Source organism: Hyposmocoma kahamanoa, unplaced genomic scaffold (genome assembly GCF_003589595.1).
Source record: "Hyposmocoma kahamanoa isolate Upper Pololo Valley unplaced genomic scaffold, ASM358959v1 93, whole genome shotgun sequence".
In the NCBI taxonomy this organism is placed as follows: domain Eukaryota; kingdom Metazoa; phylum Arthropoda; class Insecta; order Lepidoptera; family Cosmopterigidae; genus Hyposmocoma; species Hyposmocoma kahamanoa.
The window spans coordinates 7,192,475-7,211,108 of NW_020654810.1; the positions used below are offsets into that span (position 1 = coordinate 7,192,475).

General features: G+C 35.3%; 1 protein-coding gene across 1 annotated transcript in view; it reads left to right on the plus strand.

Moving 5' to 3' along the window:
• The window catches only part of LOC113237644 (inositol hexakisphosphate and diphosphoinositol-pentakisphosphate kinase-like), a 25,375-nt gene extending 7,045 nt beyond the window's left edge, over positions 1-18,330 (plus strand). The window contains exons 2-9 of the mRNA XM_026474255.1: positions 7,484-7,624; positions 9,444-9,534; positions 10,000-10,154; positions 11,232-11,319; positions 11,597-11,801; positions 14,341-14,622; positions 16,175-16,378; positions 18,054-18,330. Coding sequence (XP_026330040.1) covers positions 7,484-7,624; positions 9,444-9,534; positions 10,000-10,154; positions 11,232-11,319; positions 11,597-11,801; positions 14,341-14,622; positions 16,175-16,378; positions 18,054-18,174 — 1,287 coding nt within the window. The 3' untranslated portion in view covers positions 18,175-18,330. The remainder of the gene's footprint in view (positions 1-7,483; positions 7,625-9,443; positions 9,535-9,999; positions 10,155-11,231; positions 11,320-11,596; positions 11,802-14,340; positions 14,623-16,174; positions 16,379-18,053) is intronic.
• The last annotated feature ends 304 nt before the right edge of the window (positions 18,331-18,634 follow it).

The following is an 18,634-nucleotide window of genomic DNA, read 5'->3' on the forward strand; positions in this document are numbered from 1 at the left end:
TAGATATCTTTTTATGCTATTGACGGCGTTCACTATATTATCGCGACCCAGAACAGCCGCGCTGATCATGCCACAAGTAGCCGCGCTGATCATGCCACAAGTAGCCGCCATGCTGAATTGTGAGTGGGATATGTTTCCAATCGTGGTTAAAGGATTTGCCAATCAAAGTCTTTACGGGGAGGCTCAGTGTAATAGAAGTAGAATTCGAGTACAACGAAAGAATTCTGTAGTTTCATAATGTACCAATTAATTACATTGTGTTAACTAGTGCCCTTAGGGTATTACCACACTTACCGGCACAGGATCGCATTAAGCCGCCCAGAAAAAGCATTATGTCTATTTAATAAAAAATTGAAAAAATAAAAATAAAAATCTTTTAAATACGTCCCACTTCTGGGCACGGGTTTAGACCATAGTTTCGCAAAGTGTTCACTACCGCCCCCTGTGGGCGCTGTACAGTCCTAGGGGGTAGGGACCTCGGAAGCAATTGGGGGGCGTTGATACTGTCCAGTGCTACCGCATTTGAAAAAAAAGGTATATAAATACAATTTTTTTCCTTCTGATTTTTGTGTTAAGTTAATATAAAAAATACGTGTTTACAATTTTTTGTGGCGGTGGGCGTTGAATTTTAAGTGAACGACTTTTTCAATCTCTACAATATGTCATTAAAGCAGTCAATAAAATCCGTAACAGCTCGTTGAATGATAGATTATTTCATCAGCTTTGTGGTACTAATGACGAAGATTTCAACCGTTTGTTGTTTCATACTGAAGTTCGTTGGCCATCAATAGGCAATTGTCTGACTTAAAATCGAGTTTTACCTCAACCTGTTCAACCTGTTTGACTCTGTGATAGAGTTCTTGGAAACTAAGGATACAGAATTGCGCAACAAGCTCATTACATCAAAGAATGATATAGCTTACATGACAGATCTGTAAAAATTGATCAACGACATGAATCTCCAACTGCAAGGCGATGAACTAAATTTAATTAAAACAAAAAATGTTGCTGCTTTCGCAGCCAAACTGCTTCTACACAAAAAGAATATGGGCAGACGTGAGTTTCATAATTTTCCGAATCCTGCAGTATCCTGCAGTAACGACGACTTGTTTGCCTACTGCCAACATTTGGAAAACCTCCACATTGACTTCACCGAACGAGGTCAGGACATTTTATACTTGGAAGTACCAGACTGGGTGTTGCATCCGTTTTCAAAAGTCATCACAGCAATATCACCTTAAAGAAGGAAGGAAGGAAGAAAACCTTATAGAATTGACAACGAACCAGGAAATAAAAATCAAGTCCAAAAATGGCTACCAAGAATTTTGGCTACAAAAAGCCATCCCGCAATTTACCGGGTACCCTGGATTGTAGTCAATCGTTTAACGATTCTTGCTGATATGATGATAGCATTCTCATCGTCATATTTGTGTGAACGTGATTTTAGGGCTGTGACAACGTTGTTTACTGAAAAGAGAAATCGCAGCTGTTATTGAGTAAATTGGAACCTGATATCAACAAACATATTAAACAGCATCAGATTCATCCTTCACATTAGTTTTTATATTAGAATCTATTATGTTAGTTTTATTTTGAATAAAAGATTCTCTGTCTGAATACTATAAAGTTGCGTTTCAATAATCATTCTGATTGGCAGGTGTAGCCCGTAAGAGTTAACTTGAGACCTGAGCGCTGTTGTGTAGTACCTACTGCGCTCAGGTCTCAAGTTAACTCTCGCCGGTTATAGTAAAAATCTCGTTTAGAATGAATGTTTAATCGCCGCTAATATAGCTCACAATAATTAATTTAGTTTGAAGTTATAGTGGTTTTTAAGTAGGTGAAAAACTGGGGGCGCTAAAAAATAATTTATTCTGAAAGTAGGCAGTAGAAAAAATAAGTTTGGGAACCCCTGGTTTAGACCGTAGTCTGCGACCCTGTCCAGGTGCGGGTTGGAGACTTCACACGTTTTCTGAAGGGTGTTTTCGCCTGTATTGCAAAGACATAAAGCTTTTTCTGTCCGGCTCATGTCGATTCTTCGCTAAGTGTGGTGACTCCCTTGCCATGAAACATACTCTATATCTTAGAAAAAAGCCCTTTCGTATATATATCAATATTTTTACATAACTGTACTTCATTTGCTTTTATATATACTAGAAGGAGATTTGACATTTTTTATAACGCATCAAAGTTTTTGACAAAATTGCCGCACTAAGTTACAAATGTCAGGGTTTTCGCGGTACGGTTTTAGTATTAGCAATGATGCTATTTAAGTTTGTTTATTTTTGTTACGTGATTACCGCCACCATTCATTCCCGACTTCCCTAGCGTTTGATTCCAAAAAAAATGCTGAAACCAAAAATTTTTAATAATCAGTTAATTTTGTTTCACTACTCTAACTAATTCGCATGCCTGCTACATTCTTTCCTTGCTAACACTGCGTCTTTCCATAATCCTAATCCGTGTAAGGTTTTTATATAATCGAAGGCACCAAATCTGTCAACGCACATTGAATTGATTGTCTAATTGCCATTGGGCCCATAACTTATAATTTTAATGGTTGTAGTCTAATTTTTTTATTAATATGATATAAGGCATATTTAATTGGAAATCTATTAATTATGACTGTTTTTATGACCACGCACAGTGACAACACCGCTGAACAACAACAATACTTACGTTAAGACAAGTCTTGACTTCGTAAAGAATTAAGATTCTTAACTGAGACACCGCGCGATTTTATAAAAACTCTAATCGACATTGGAATCATTTCCCAAAATTTTACTTGTACATATTAACTAAAGTCGGATTTTTAACTAGGCTTAATAAACTGACGTTTTGTGGGTTGTTAGTTTTTAAAAATAAAAATAGTGTTCTCTCAAAAGATCGACTGACCGCTCAGTAGATTATCAAGGTAAATGAACTTCTGAAAATAAAAATTTCTTTTAATCTATTGATGTATTAGGTTTTTGTTAATTATTTACTATAGTTTTCATTGCAATATTTCCGTACAATTAAAATTAATAATGGAACATTTACGTACTTCTACACGTATATATTAGTTTTATTTATAGTGACCCTTCCTATCAACCTCTTGGTTATGCTGAAAGGGCACTATAACCTGTACGAGCAAGCCCGTACAGGGACCTTCGCAGTCAGGTCCGAATCTCAGGTCACTCCGTTTCCACGTCTTCATCCGGTTTTCAAAAGGCTAGTGCCTTAGATAAGCTGCCCCGGGTGCACGTACAGCACCCTCCCTATTTTCCAGTTGGGTACCGGAGCTGTAGGCACCATCACTTCCCGTTGCGCTAACGGTTGCCACCGCTAACCTGCTAAAAAACAGTCCCGTATCTTTCTACATAAGTTTTGTTTATAGTGCCCCTCCCTATCTACTGCTTGCTTATGCGGTAAGGGCAATATAACCTGTGCGAGCAAGCCAGCGCAAGGACCTTCCCAGTTAGGTCCTCACCCCAGATCAGCCCGTTTGCACAGACTTCATCCGGTTCTCAAAAGGCTAGTGCTTTGGATGAGCTGCCCGGGAGCACGTACAGCACCCTCCCTATTTTCTAGATAGGTAGGCACGCTCATTTCTCGTTGCCCTCTGCATAACTAACGGTTGCCACCGCTAACCCGCTAAAGAACAAGTTAAAGAGTAAAAACATTGAAAATAAATGCAAAGGTTATCTGCCCAGGATGTTGCGAGAGGCCATTGAAATTAAAAAACATCCTAATTTCAACAGGGAAGATGGTTTCTCCGTACCACCAGTTTGGGATCCAGTATTTCCTCTAATGAAAAATCCCAAACAGTCATAAGACTGCAGTACTAATTAATATGTTTTAGTTTATTCTAATTTATATTAATAATTAATAATAAATTGAACTTAATAAAAATTCATTCGATAAAATAATTTGTAAAACTTAATATAGCGTAAATTGGAATGTTTTCTTTGTAAAATTAAAAATAAGGTATTTAATTAATAATTATTGTAACTATAGTGAAAAAATAGGGTGGTTTGCATCAATATTAGACATAACTGGTTGAAGACTGTACCACCTCAGTCAACCGTGACCATGGGACCTGTAAAGAGCCCGAAACGTCGGTTTGTTTGAAAAAAACAAATATACGCGATTTAAATCCGGAAAAATAGTTTCATTTCCTATGTGTAATAATCGCGAAAACCTAAGAACTCGATGTTTTAGTGTTTTTTAAACAACTGAAATATATAGGCCATTTCATGCCATGCCGATTTCACTCCTGTCATACCGCTGCCAGCCAAATTCGCCGCCTACCATTTTGCAATCAGCGCACATCGCTAATAAAATTACTCAATGTAAATTAATTAGCAGATTTATAATAATAATAATAACGCACACACTCAACATAGCCCCGCACTAGGGAAACCCTGTGTCGCGGGCGCCATGGACACACATAGACAACCACAAATTACACCCAAACTCACGAGAGAAAGTAAATAAATGTAAATGTAGGCCATACAAATATTTCTCCCGGCCCGGGAATCGAACCTGGGACCTCTGCGTGGCAGTCCGGCATGGTAACCGTTCGGCCACAGAGGCAGTTTAATAGTGAAAGATTAGCAGAAAAATATGTTAAACATTCCTTTTACACTGAATTTGTTTCAGTAATTTCATTAAAAACTGAACCAAACATAATATTGGGTAATTTTCAGGTTAATTTACTCTACCTAATTTCGGTAGCAATTTTTATTATTTAAATATTCTTAGTGTCGGAGGCCAAGATCCACTTCGGGTCGCTGAGCCAGGGAAATATCGAATACTTAAATAATTAAAAATGGCCACCGAAATTAGGTAGAGAAAACTAACCTGAAAATTAGCCCCCTACACTATGTACAGGGTCAAGAGCACGTCAAGCTTGACACTTAAGACTTGACACTTAAATCCAACTCTATGCCGCTTCCGATAAGAACGGTCCAAGGCACAAAGTATCAAACTTGACGTGCTCTTGACTGTACCTACAGACGGAAGCAAATCACGCTACACATTGATGGATTGTTCCATTGCACACAGGAGACGATGTTCGAACAAAAGTGACATTAGTAGTTACCAGTTTGTTATCTATAATTAACAATCCGACTATAGTTAATATTACGTAGTTAAATATGTACAAGTAATTATTTGGAAAAGTGTATCTTTCAACCATTTCTGTATAATATTCACATAACAAATTTATATTCATCCCTGGGTTCCAATGAGGAATAATTTGAAGTGCTTTTGTAGATGTAGTATATTATGTTCATGGACGCATATCTTCTCAAGTCACATGTATTAGTATTTCCATTGAAAGGCTTCAGTAATTCTAAAAGCGTCGTTAGTGTCTCGGGTTAACAATTTGCCGGTAATGGGGCATTCATACTGCGCACTTAGGGTTGATCTTTGATGAGTACGTGTAACGGTCATGTACTGATTCAAAATTCAATATGACGATAAATTTCTGTTTAATTTAGTTTCATATGCATGTATAAATCGTCAATCAGTAATAACCTAGTTGTTGTATGGAAATTCGTATAGGGTGATTTAAAAGAAAATATAACGTGTTCACCTTAATTTTCATCATTAGGTATACTAATGAACTGAGAAATGTGCAATTATTTTTCTTTCCGTACAATGCACAATAATCGCACAATCTGAAGGCAAAGTAGAGTGATATTTTTTTTTGCACATTGGATGTGGGTTCACTACCTAGATATTTTAAACATATTTTATTTGAACAATCTGTTATTGTAATTGCTTGCCAGTAGGCGCCTGGACGTCCAGTTACGGACACCACCCCGTCCCACTATACCATACTTGCCAAATTGCAGCGCTACTGTCCTGACACGCGCTGAAACGGTTACAGACGCGCGACTACCGCGCCACTGTAGCGCTTCTACAAGCGACTAATTTGAAGGCGCTCTAAGTCTTTTGCACAGTAATAATAAAAAATATAAAAAATGTACGAAATATTATGGATCTCAGGTATTGGAAACAAGAACCCAAACTAAGTAAATCCCGTGATATGGTGATCCTGGCTCCCGGTTTCGGTAATAGTACGGACAATAAACAATAATACAATTATTTAATACAAAATGAAATAGAATAAAAACTCTTACTGTGTATCTGGCATAAACAGGAAGCAAATAATTTAAATTTAATTATAAACTCAAATTGCTCGTTTTTGCTTGAGTGAATCATCATTTTCAGGTTAGTTTTGTCTAATATAGGTGGCAATTTTTATTATTTAACTAACCTAGTATGTTATCGTGAAATATTACACAGTATTTCAGAATACTGCACTCGAAAATTAAATAATTCTTCATGATAGATAATATTATATAATACATATATAATAAAAATTGTCACCGAAATTAGGTAGAGAACACTATTCGGGCTCTATTCTCGAAGCACATAAACCGTAGTGACAGTCGTTTTCCCACTATGGATGACTTACGGAACTACTTTCGGAGTCAGTCAACAAAAACACGGGTTCGAAAATGTCAAATCGCATTGTCTAAAGATTCCTAGTTCTAGCCCCGATCAAAACTCAAGTCTGCAGGTCATCCATGCTGGGAAAACAGCCATAACAACGGATTTCGTGCTTGGAACCGAGAGTAGAACCCCTGACAGTGAGTGACCCAATGTGTGTATAGTTTTGTATGCAAACACATCAAATTGTTTGTGAATCTTGAATAAATAATTTGAGTTCGAATGTTTGCATTCGCATTGAAAGAATAACGAAAATATGAATAGATCAGTGTATATAGGCCCTAAGAGTGTCATATGTGAATGCTCCACCGGCAGTAATCGATTGCTTGTAGTGCTTGGCAGTTGTGTTAGCTACTTAATACGAGTAGTAACTCTGCGCTAGTGTTGAGGCCAATCCCTTGACTCGGTGATTATCGTTATTCTCAAGTCTTAATTAACAATTTGAAAATAATACCTACTTTTTGAACAAAAGACTAAAGAACTAGAACTAGTTCTTTAGTCTTAAGAGATAGGAAACTCAGGCTGTCCAATCATTAATCTGTTTGCCAATTATTCTTGTCCCGTACATACCATTATTTCGTTTTGCTATTTTCGTTTCGTTAATTTAATTGTATTATGTTTCTTCTAATCTAGTGTGATTCTACAGTCTATGATTTTACCCTTTGTACTTTAGAATATTATAAGATTTATTGGTCAGTTTGAATTGTTTATAGAATTGCTTGTATATACCATAGATGTATTATTTTGTGTTACTTTATTTTTTATTTTTAATATGTAGATAACCACACATAAAGAACTTGACAGAGGCCATGACACTAACACAAAGTTAAATCGGCTTCTCGGTGACGGATCAGTTAAGATGATTTTAAATTTAACATAATCCGAATAGTCTTTTCAAAATTTTTAAATTCAGTAACATTGGTCACCATAAAGTCATTTTTGAGGACAATCGCGCATAAATGTTGAAATTAATGTAATTCTATAGCAACCAGTGGAAGAGTGGCCCATCTGCGACTGCCTCATCTCTTTTCACTCGAAGGGCTTCCCTTTGGATAAAGCCATCCAGTACGAGAAATTGAGGAAACCTTACGTGATAAACAATCTGCACATGCAATATGATATACAGGTAAGTCGAAATTTTATCTATAGGTTCGTTACTGTTTAAAAGTCGGTACTACCTCAGCTCGAATTCTAATTTTTCCCGTACAGAATCGGTTCTCTTGCGCGAATCTAGCGGCAAGGACAATGGCTTTATTTCAGCGTTTATTTTTTTTCCAAACGAAATTAATGCCATTTGAAAAATGTAATATCTTATACTATACGTGTTCTATTTAGTTCAGCTGATATAAGAAAAAATATTCATATTGGTTTTCTTGTAAAATTTCGTGATAAGTTTTTTTTTTTCCTATCGTGAAAATTTTCAGCAATCGTGTTTTCACACCATACGGTGTGATTATTTTACAGTAACCAATATATATTCTTAATTTGACTATGTTTTTTTTCCAAATTGATTGATTCGACGCTTTCAGTGTTATGCGGAATCAACCAAAGGCATTTGAAGTCATCATTATAATCATTTATACGGTGGGACGTATAACTATGATAGAAGTATACGTGCCATTAAAAATTTAACGCCAATTAATAATAATTTTGTGCTAATTCTGGACTTCGAAGCCAATAATGTCTATTTTGAGAAGTTTCTAAATACGTATGCAAAAGTTTCGTCTTTCTACATGTTTGAATGCACAACGAACTTAAATTTTGTATATGAAGAAAAAACTTTTTGAAGTACACAATAAGCTTTTTGAGATTTTGTGCCAATCTTATAGACAACCTGTATAATATATTAAGATTCTTTTTTGTCATTTTATTTATTGAGTCACCCATCAGCATGAGACGTGTAAAGAGCCTTCTTAAATGTATGTTTATTTATTTAATTACTTCCAAATTGCACATGTACATTAAGAAGGTCTTATAATAAAATTTTATATGGTAGGTACATGACCCAGTTAGAGCGTAGCAAAGAGACTTAAAAACGAATTATTAAATTGTTACACTTCATACTTAATTAATAAAAGGGATGGACGTGAAGCTTTCCGTGAGTTGTGACTTATTTTAACCGGCTTCAAAAAAAGGACGAGGTTCTCAATTCGTCTATATTTTTTTTATGTGTTACGCGAATACTCGAAATTTGTGAACCGATTTTGATGATTCTTTTTTTTGTTGGAAAGGGAGTATCTTAGTAGTGGTCCCATTTAAATTTGAAGACAATATTCTACCTCTAAGGGTGGCAAACTAGGGGATGAATCCGGTTTCGCGCACTTTCCGGTAACCGATTTAAATGAAACTTGGCAAATAGATATAATTCCACGATTCTGAGATTTTCAGTTAAAAATTCATTTATAGAATAGAATTATAATTCATTTATTTATTGCAATCATATGGTTGAAATGGCGTACATTTAAAAAAATTCAGTATTTAGACGCGAACCCTGGTAAGGTACCGCAATATAATAAACATTCAAATTTATTCAATTATTCTAAACAAAAAATCTAATATAAAATTCAATAAACAAAATCAAACTAAAATTAAACATTCCAATGAAATTGCAATTAATTCACTTTACATTATCATATTGATTATTAATTACATTTTATGTATTCATATTTTTAGTGAATTTATTATTGTCCTTTTTATTTATTATTAAATATATCCAACCATTTTACTCCTTTTCTATGAGAAATTGTTTTAGTTTATTTTTAAATGGGTTAATATTATTTTCTTTTTTAGTTAATATTGGAATTTATTATTATATTAAAATTTACATATTATTACGTATAAATTTTAATATAAAGTGTATTACTATTTTATATATTACTATTTGCTCTTTTACTACAATAATGATTAATTTTTGCACACGCATTTATTTTCACTGGTATTTACAGGATCGTAGAAAAGTATACGCAATACTAGAAGGTGAAGGCATAGAGATACCAAGATATGCTGTTCTAGACAGAGATTCACCCGACCCCAAACGTAAGTTATTTGTTTACCTATTCCTGTATAAACTTCCTGTTAAGGTAGACACAGACTTGTTTACACCGCCTTAAGCACCGTATGCGCCGCGTTTTGTACAATAATACGCAGCGGTAACGTTAGCGATCTCACTAGAATCAGTAAGGAAAAATCATGGGACAATTTAATTTGTTTATTTAGTTACATTGCTCTAACGCATACGGTATGAAGACCGCGGAGTACATATTGCCTGACATTCTAAATAAGGTACCTGTGCAGCTCCGTGTAGATATGTTAATGAATGTTAAGAAATACAAACAAGTATTTAAAAAGTATTACTTGGGTATGTAAAATTGTAACAAGCGATACATAAACCCTTTAAAGGGTTTCTAAAGGAGTCTTATTGATAAGTATAGATTGAGTGTTCCGTGTATTTTGAATAAATGAATTTTTAAAAAATGTATCATTATTTATTTCTTATTCCAGATCACGAATTAGTAGAATCCGAGGACCACGTGGAAGTAAACGGTGTAGTGTTTAATAAACCATTTGTAGAAAAGCCAGTATCGGCTGAAGACCATAACATTTACATTTATTATCCCACCTCCGCGGGCGGAGGCAGCCAGAGATTGTTTAGAAAGGTAAGTCTAGCCAATATAACATAATCTCTTACAATACGGCATTCTTATTATTAAAACGAACAGCTTTTGTCACGTAAGTTGTGGAAATTCTTTTGTTTTTGCCGCACAAGATCGATGTGGTAATATTGTAGTAGTGAAAAAAGTTTTTTTTTTAAGTAGCATCTAATGGACATGGTCTGAAATAAAAAATTCATCTTCTTTGATTTTGAAAAATATTTTTGTACTGATAAAACATATACACTAGATTTTTTTTCTTATTACATGATTTACGTAATCAACTTTTTTCTTTATTTTGAAGTTTGTCTGAACAAGATCCATAGTATTGTCTTGTTTGCCTACTTCTTACGGAGATAGAGCGACAAAATAATACGGGTGAACCTAGTTAAAACGCCAATCTCTGCAGAGATTTTTTTTGAAACACGTACACACTCAACATAGCCTCGCACTAGGGAAACCCTGTGTTGCGGGTGCCATGGACAATATAAACAACTACAAATGACACCTAAACTCACGAGCGAAATAAATGTAGGCCGATAAATATTTCTCCTGGGCCGGGAATCGAACCTGGAACCTTTGCGTGGCAGTTCGGCATGGTAACCTTTTGGCCACAGAGGCAGTTACACTTAATGTAAATCAAAATAATGTAAAATATATATTATATTGACACAACTCTGTGTTATAAAAAAACATACCAGAGCCACTAAGTAACATGTACCTGCTTACGTATCAATCCTTTTTATTTATTTTATTCATTATTTTCTTTGTGAAACTTACAGCTTAGTTATATGGGAGGGTATATAGCTTACAATTAAATTCTATAAATAAAGTTTTAGGTATTTGTGGATATTATTTTGAAGACAGGAACTTGAAAAGCACCGGTTATACAGCGTTGTACGCTCAACCCAGATTAAGCCAGGAAAGTAGTAAACTATGACCTAAACTCTCATTCAACATCAAGCTACACATTGACGGATCATGTTCAGTTGCACTGAAGGCGGTATTCGAACAAAAGTGTACTGTTGACTGTACAAAGTTCCCCTCGTATATGACATAACAAACCAATGTTTTATTTCACAGATAGGAAGCCGTAGCAGTATTTATTCGCCCGAGTCAAGGGTGAGGAAGACTGGATCGTTTATTTACGAAGATTTTATGCCCACCGATGGTAAGTTGCCAAAAATTTGTCACAGCATTTAACACTACAGCTGCAATACATCATCGCTTCAAAGTTTGTTTTAAGTTCGTTTCGTTCAATACTGTATTTTCGCGCCAACCAAAGTTATACGCCACAATCATTAGACAAAGTTTCTGCACCCTCGCGAGTTTTGTCTATTTCGGACTAAACTTGCTGGACACATCTTCAAACATCACTGTTTAAACGAAAGATGTTTTTAAATGTAAAATAGACTCGAATTACTAATGCAAATATGGTTTATTTTCAGGTACTGACGTAAAAGTTTATACAGTAGGTCCGGACTACGCGCACGCCGAAGCGCGCAAAAGCCCCGCCCTCGACGGGAAAGTCGAACGAGACTCCGAGGGAAAAGAGATACGATACCCTGTCATATTGTCCAATCAAGAGAAGCTTATATCAAGGAAGGTCTGTTTGGCATTCAAGCAAACCGTTTGTGGATTTGACTTGTTGAGGTAAATTCTGCATCTTTGGCGCCACCAACCTTGTACCACGTTTCATTAGAAACACAACCCTTACAACCAAATTCTATTCAATATAAATAATGATCTAATTAGACACTATAATTACAAAAATATTATAAAAATATAAGTTAATATACAGTATAATGCCGAGTGACCAAATAGCAATGGTGTTTGGTGAAGCTACGTTTTTGGCGCCACCAGTCTCACACAACGCTACAATTGAAGCACAGTACTTGACAAAACACTCTTAAATTTTATTGAATTTATACTCAATTATTTTTTGTGAAATTACTCCACTAGTTTGTTATAATTATTAATACAAAGATCGAACACTCAGAAAAAACTCCTTCGATCCGCCCGGATTCGAACCGACGTCTTCTAGCTTACCGTGCCAGACGCTATACCAACTAAGCAACGGAACGAACCAGCGGACCTCACGAATTTTTCTATATGCTTGTGTCGTGTCTTTGTATTTGGTTTTTCAACGACTTTTTAGTGTAGCGCCATCTATGAGAAATCTATGGAAAATTTATCACCCAGTTAGTACCTTTACAGCTACCAGTCGTGGCGAGAGATATCGCTATTCGCTGTATTTTAAATTTTTATTGAATTGATACTCAATTATTTTTTGTGAAATTACTCTACTAGTTTGTTATAATTATTAATACAAAGATCGAACACTCAGAAAAAATTCCTTCAATCCGGCCGGATTCGAACCGACGTCTTCTAGCTTACCGTGCCAGACGCTATACCAACTAAGCAACGGAACGAACCAGCGGATCTCACGAATTTTCCTATGTGCTTGTGTCGTGTCTTTGTATTTGGTTTTTCAACGACTTTTAGTCGTAGCGCCATCTATGAGAAATCTATGAAAGATTTGTCACCCAGTTAGTACCTTTACAGCTATCAGTCCTTGCGAGAGATGTCGCTATTCGCTGTATTTTAAATTTTTATTGAATTAATACTCAATTATTTTTTGTGAAATTACTCCACTTGTTTCTTATAGTTCGAATCCGGCCGAATCGAAGGAATTTTTTCTGAGTGTTCGATCTTTGTATTAATAATTAAAACACTCTTCAACATAAGTAATGGTCTGATTAGGTTAGAGAAGTATTTACTATAAACCTGAACGACTACATCTTTGCATTCGAACACTATAGCTGTGTAGAGGCGTTTGGTGGAGCTGCACCTTTGGCGCCACCAACTTCTTTCAACGTCACTATATAAACCGTTGAGTCTAATAAAATTCATTATTAAATCACTCTAAATTCCACTTTTATCTGTTCAAACATAGAAAAACACTGTCCCTATCTACCGACTCGAGAGATAGGGTTTTCCGGAGAGACTATGGGCTCGACGGCAAGACTAGTCGTACAAAGAACCGGATGAAGTGCGTGCAAACGTGCTGCTCCAGGGTTAGGACCTGACTTAGATGGTCCCTGTGCCAGTTCGCTTGCACAGGTCACAGTGCCCTTCCCGCATAACCAAGAGGTTGATAGGGAGAGGCACTATAAACAAAACTTATGTAGAAAGATATGGGACTGTTCAAACATAGACACGTTTAGGCGAGAACTATTTGCTTATACCCGGTTTTGTATATTTATGGTTTTTATTTGTTTTCTATTTCTTGTTTTATTGATGTTTTGGCATTAATATGATTTTACAAATCTCTCCTTGCGTTTGTTAAATGCTTCATAATTTTAAATATTGAAATTAGTTGACAGTATTTGCATATTCATCCTATAAACTTTAATTGCAATTGGTTGTTGAATTTTCCTAAAACGTACAAAAAAAACATTATTAATCATTGTTTACGGCTTTTTTGAGACTTTTATTGTACTCCAAATATTTGGACGCTGTTTCACGATCCTTACTCGTTATATCATCAAAAAGGTCTAGGGATCTAGCACGTTTTTGCCTATTACTGAAAATCCGATTTTTTTAATTATTTTTTTTAGCACCAATGGTTTTTCTTGGTCAATTTCGTAACTAAAAATAAATAAGTAATTTAATATGTTTATATACATATTTTTATTTAATTTTAATATGTGATCAAATATTAAAACAAAATATTTTGATCCCTAGCACTTTTGTGTAGATATTTCGTAACTTACCATAAAATTGAAATTGAAACTATTTTTTCGGATCTATATCGCGTTTCAGCCTATTTACAGTTCCCATGTCAACCGTGATCATATAAACATCATATAAACATAGTTTCCAATGTATTGCATTCGCGAAAATGTAAGAACTCGATTACTACAAAATTAATTATAATGTCTTAGGTGATTGGGTATTGTTTTTCAAGTATGTACCTCGGCATTCCTTTTTGTTATTTTTTGTATTTTACTCTGCTATAAGCCGCATTGTTATTCGGTTATTCGTATTTGCTTAGCTTACCACGAAACAGGCGTAGACTAGTGTGGGGATCATAGATCAAATATGTAATTTTTAATTCTAAGTTACGGTAAATACATTTTTATTATTTTATTATTATCATTATTACATTTTACTTTTATTTTATTCTCAGGGCAAACGGCAAATCGTTCGTGTGTGACGTGAACGGTTTCTCCTTCGTGAAGAATTCAAATAAGTACTACGATGATTGCGCCAAGATACTGGGTAATATGATATTGCGGGAGCTGGCTCCTACATTGCATATACCTTGGTCTGTGCCTTTTCAATTGGACGATCCGCCAATTGTGCCCACTACGTTCGGCAAGATGATGGAGTTAAGATGCGTTGTCGCTGTTATAAGACACGGGGATAGAACGCCGAAGCAAAAAATGAAGGTAGAAGTTCGGCATCCCAGGTAGCGTATAATTTTAATTCTTTTAATATCGCAAATGCCATTCTAAGATCAATTACAACTTTTTATAAAAAAAAAACAATCTGAAAAGTTCGTGGAAATACATCTATTTGTCAAGTTTTATTAAAATCGAAAAGTGTGCAAAACCGAATTCATCCTCTAGTTTGCCGCCCTTACAGGTGAAATATTTTTCTTAAAATTTAAAAGGGATCAATATTGAGGTATCCTCTATCCAACAGAAAAATAATCTTTAAAATCGGTTCACAAATGCGGGAGTAATTGCGTAACATACAAATAAAATACAGTCGAATTGAAAACTTACTTTATTTGAAGTCGGTTCAAAACGCCATGTTAAAAGTACCAAGCGTAAACATGATGTATAAACCGATTGGTACGAGTGGAAGAGGCGAAAGAACTTTATTAGGAACATGACGAATGGACAGGATCATGATCTATGTCTACCCCGAGTAGGAGACAGCTATGATTATATATGAAACTGTTACGTATATGTATGAAACTGTTACGATGCCCTTAAAAAAATCTAGCTGTAAAATATGTACCAAGAACGGCGCCTCTGTGGTCGACTGGCTTGTACACAGTGTTTTCATGGGTTCGCCATCTTTGAACTCCTGGGTGCGATCCCAGGCTGGGTCAATGTAGAAAACTAACTTATCTGTATTGTCTCGTGTCTGGGTGTTTGTGGTACCGTCGTTGTTTCCGATTTCCATAACACAAGTGCTTTCGTATGTGATGTTGTCTAACATTTAAGAACAAAAGAGAGTAAATAAAAATACTTAGTGAAGGAAGTAAAAGAGACGAATTCTACACCATTGAGAATTCGTTCTACAATAGAAGGTGGCGCCACTGTGGACTTTCATTAATTAATTAATTTATTTATTTATTTATTCGTTCAGCAACAGCTTAACATACTTAAAATTTACATACATTATTAAAATAATACAAGACACACATCATTGTCATAATCACTTAAAAATAACATAATTATAATAATAAACTATTTATACATTATTCTATAAATATACATTTAATTCGTATTGTTCACATCGGAATAATTTTAAATATACATAAAATAACAAAATTGAAATGTCCAAAAAAAGAGTAATTAATAATGGAATTATTTAAAAAAATTTGCAACATGGCGAGGTTAGAAATGGTGTTATTTTAACTACGGAAATACGGTGAAGCAGAACCAAAAATACACAATCTATCAAAATTCTTTGTTTAAAATTGTACGTACCATTGTTTATATAGCGTTCAGATATGCAGTTACCCTAAGTACACACATCAAACGTGACTAGGGTTCAAGCACGTTTTTGCTAATTACTGAAAATCGTTCATTTTCAAATTCAAAGTATATAACTGACTGAAAAAAATCCAGTGTTAAAAATAAATTATAAAATACCATAATAATATAGATTTTCAATAATTGGCAAAAACGTACTTGATCTCTAGACTCTTTTGATGTGTGTCCTTTAACTGTATTTACACCCACTTCGTGCTGTTACTAGTTCTGCTAATCTATAATCCACCATAGTGTTGTTTATCAAAGATTCTTTGAGATCTTCGAGAAATACGACGGCTTCAAGCGCGGCCACGTAAAATTGAAGAAGCCAAAGCAACTGCAAGAGATCCTGGACATAGCGCGGGCGCTACTCACCGATATTCACACGCGCCATGCCGACCCTGAAATTGAAGAAAAACAAGGCAAGCTTGAACAGCTGAAGAGCGTATTGGAGATGTGAGTTCTTTATTTATGTCAACAAGTAGTGCCTGGTGGTACGCGATGCGCCTGTCCGTAGCAGTTGCAGTGCCACTCCGAATTTTTAATCGCAAAGATCAGCGGTGCACTTCCATTGCGCCCGTCACCTTGAGGCATAAGTTGACAAGTACCATGTGCCTGTAATTTCACCAGCACCCTTACCCTTCTAAACCGGAACGCAGTAATGCTCACATTACTGCTTGGCGGCAGAAATAGGTAAGGTGGCAGTACTCCCCTGTACGAACTCTTTGACACGGACGGACTCTACTGGAACTGCTGCTTATAACGGTGTCGGGTTATAACACTAATGAGATTACAACATAACACAAAATAAAAAAATAACATTGTGAATTGAAAAGAATATGAGAATGTATAATAGTAACGTTTATAATGATTATTAATACGAGATTCCTTCGATTCGGCCGGATTCGAACCGACGTCTAATAGCAAACCGTGCCAGACGCTATGCCAACTAAGCACGAACCAGCGGACCTCACGAATTTTTCTATGTGGTTGTTGTAGGATCTTTTGTATTTGGTTTTCAAGGAGTTTTTAGCCGTAGCTCCATCTATGAGAAATCTGTGAAGTTTTTCGTCACCCCGTTAAGTAACTTTACAGCTACCAGCCCTGGGTAGAGATATCGCTATTTTTGGTCGCTAAGGATTTTTCTAAGTGTTCGATCTTTGTATTAATAATTATAACAAACTAATGGGATAATTTCACAAAAAATAATTGAATAGGTATCAATTCAATACAAATTTAGTAACGTTTATATTTCAATTAAATAACATAAATGCGTAATTGTATTAATATCTTTTTACTTCGACCCACAGTGTACTGTTGTCGGTTGTCGGTTGTCTGTGGTGGTGTGGTAGTCTTACTTCAACCTTTATTGAAAAAGATCGCAATTATCCCATAAACATGCGTTAATGCCGCAAAAAATTGCAGTGGTTCGGTGGTAATTGAGGGTCATAAATGCCATTTCCATCGCTGTTTCTTTTTATAAGGGTATATCATGTTTTCTGTTGGTTGTAAATATTTTATTATTATATGTTTAGAACTTGAGAATATTTAAAACACATTAGTCGATTATTTGAAAAAAAAAATTAGGTGAGATATATATACCCTTATTTAATTAAACAAAATGCATTGATTTATTTGCTTTATGTATTTTTTTTTCAGATTTTGTGACAAAGCTGAAGAAGCTGAAAATTTAAAATTATATTAGTTAACATTGTTTAAATCAAACTTTGATAAATAAATAAAAAATCAGCTATGTACGAAATACGCAAGACAGCAAAGTTTACCTCGAACCACTCGACACAAGTAAATAAAAAAGAAAATACAGTCGAAAGGCTTGTGATAAAAAATGTTCAATAAACAACCGACCAGACTTTTGAATATATCCATTGGCCCTAAGGGCCAAACTAACAATTTAATCATTTTCACTTGTATGTGGAAAATGCTTCATTTCATTATAATCTATAAGGTAGCGTTAAAACAAAATCAAACATTGTCAAGGAAAAGCCTCGAAATACAAGGAAATCTTGAAAATATACCAGATTGAAAGTTTGGAAACCTTTCAATCTGGTAAAATTGTGATTTTGCGCTTTGCCATCAAAATTGTAAGTTAAATGTTAAATGTATTTTGCAGGTATGGCCACTTCTCAGGCATAAACAGAAAAGTGCAGATGAAATATCAACCACGCGGACGCCCTCGCGGCTCCAGCTCCGACGACGGTAACGCGCCCCTCAAACACGGTTTGCGAGCATAATACCCCTGCTTTTTTTGTTGTTCATCTTTGTTGCTCAGTTCGCGGTGGTGGCTATTTGATATTATGATACTATTTTAATTTTTTACTCCCGTCGCAAAAAAAGGGGTTATAAGTCTGAAGCCTTTGTGTATGTATGTTGTCTCTGCATATCTGTCTGTGGCATCGAAGCTCTCAAACAGATCAGGAGGTCTCCCACGAAATACGAAGCAACCATCGTGAAAGGGTTGTAACCCTAACAAGCCGTGACCTGGTTCACGGCAGTAAAACAGAAAAATTCAGGTCCACAAATTTATTTAAAGTCGGTTAAGGAGAAGAAACGGTAACAAAGAAGGCTGTAACAATAAAATGTATATAAACTTATTAAAATTGGCACATGATTTAGATTACTAATGATTATAAACTTAGTAAAGGAATCAAAATTAGACGCGATTGAATTTTAACCAGCTCCGTACGCTGTCGC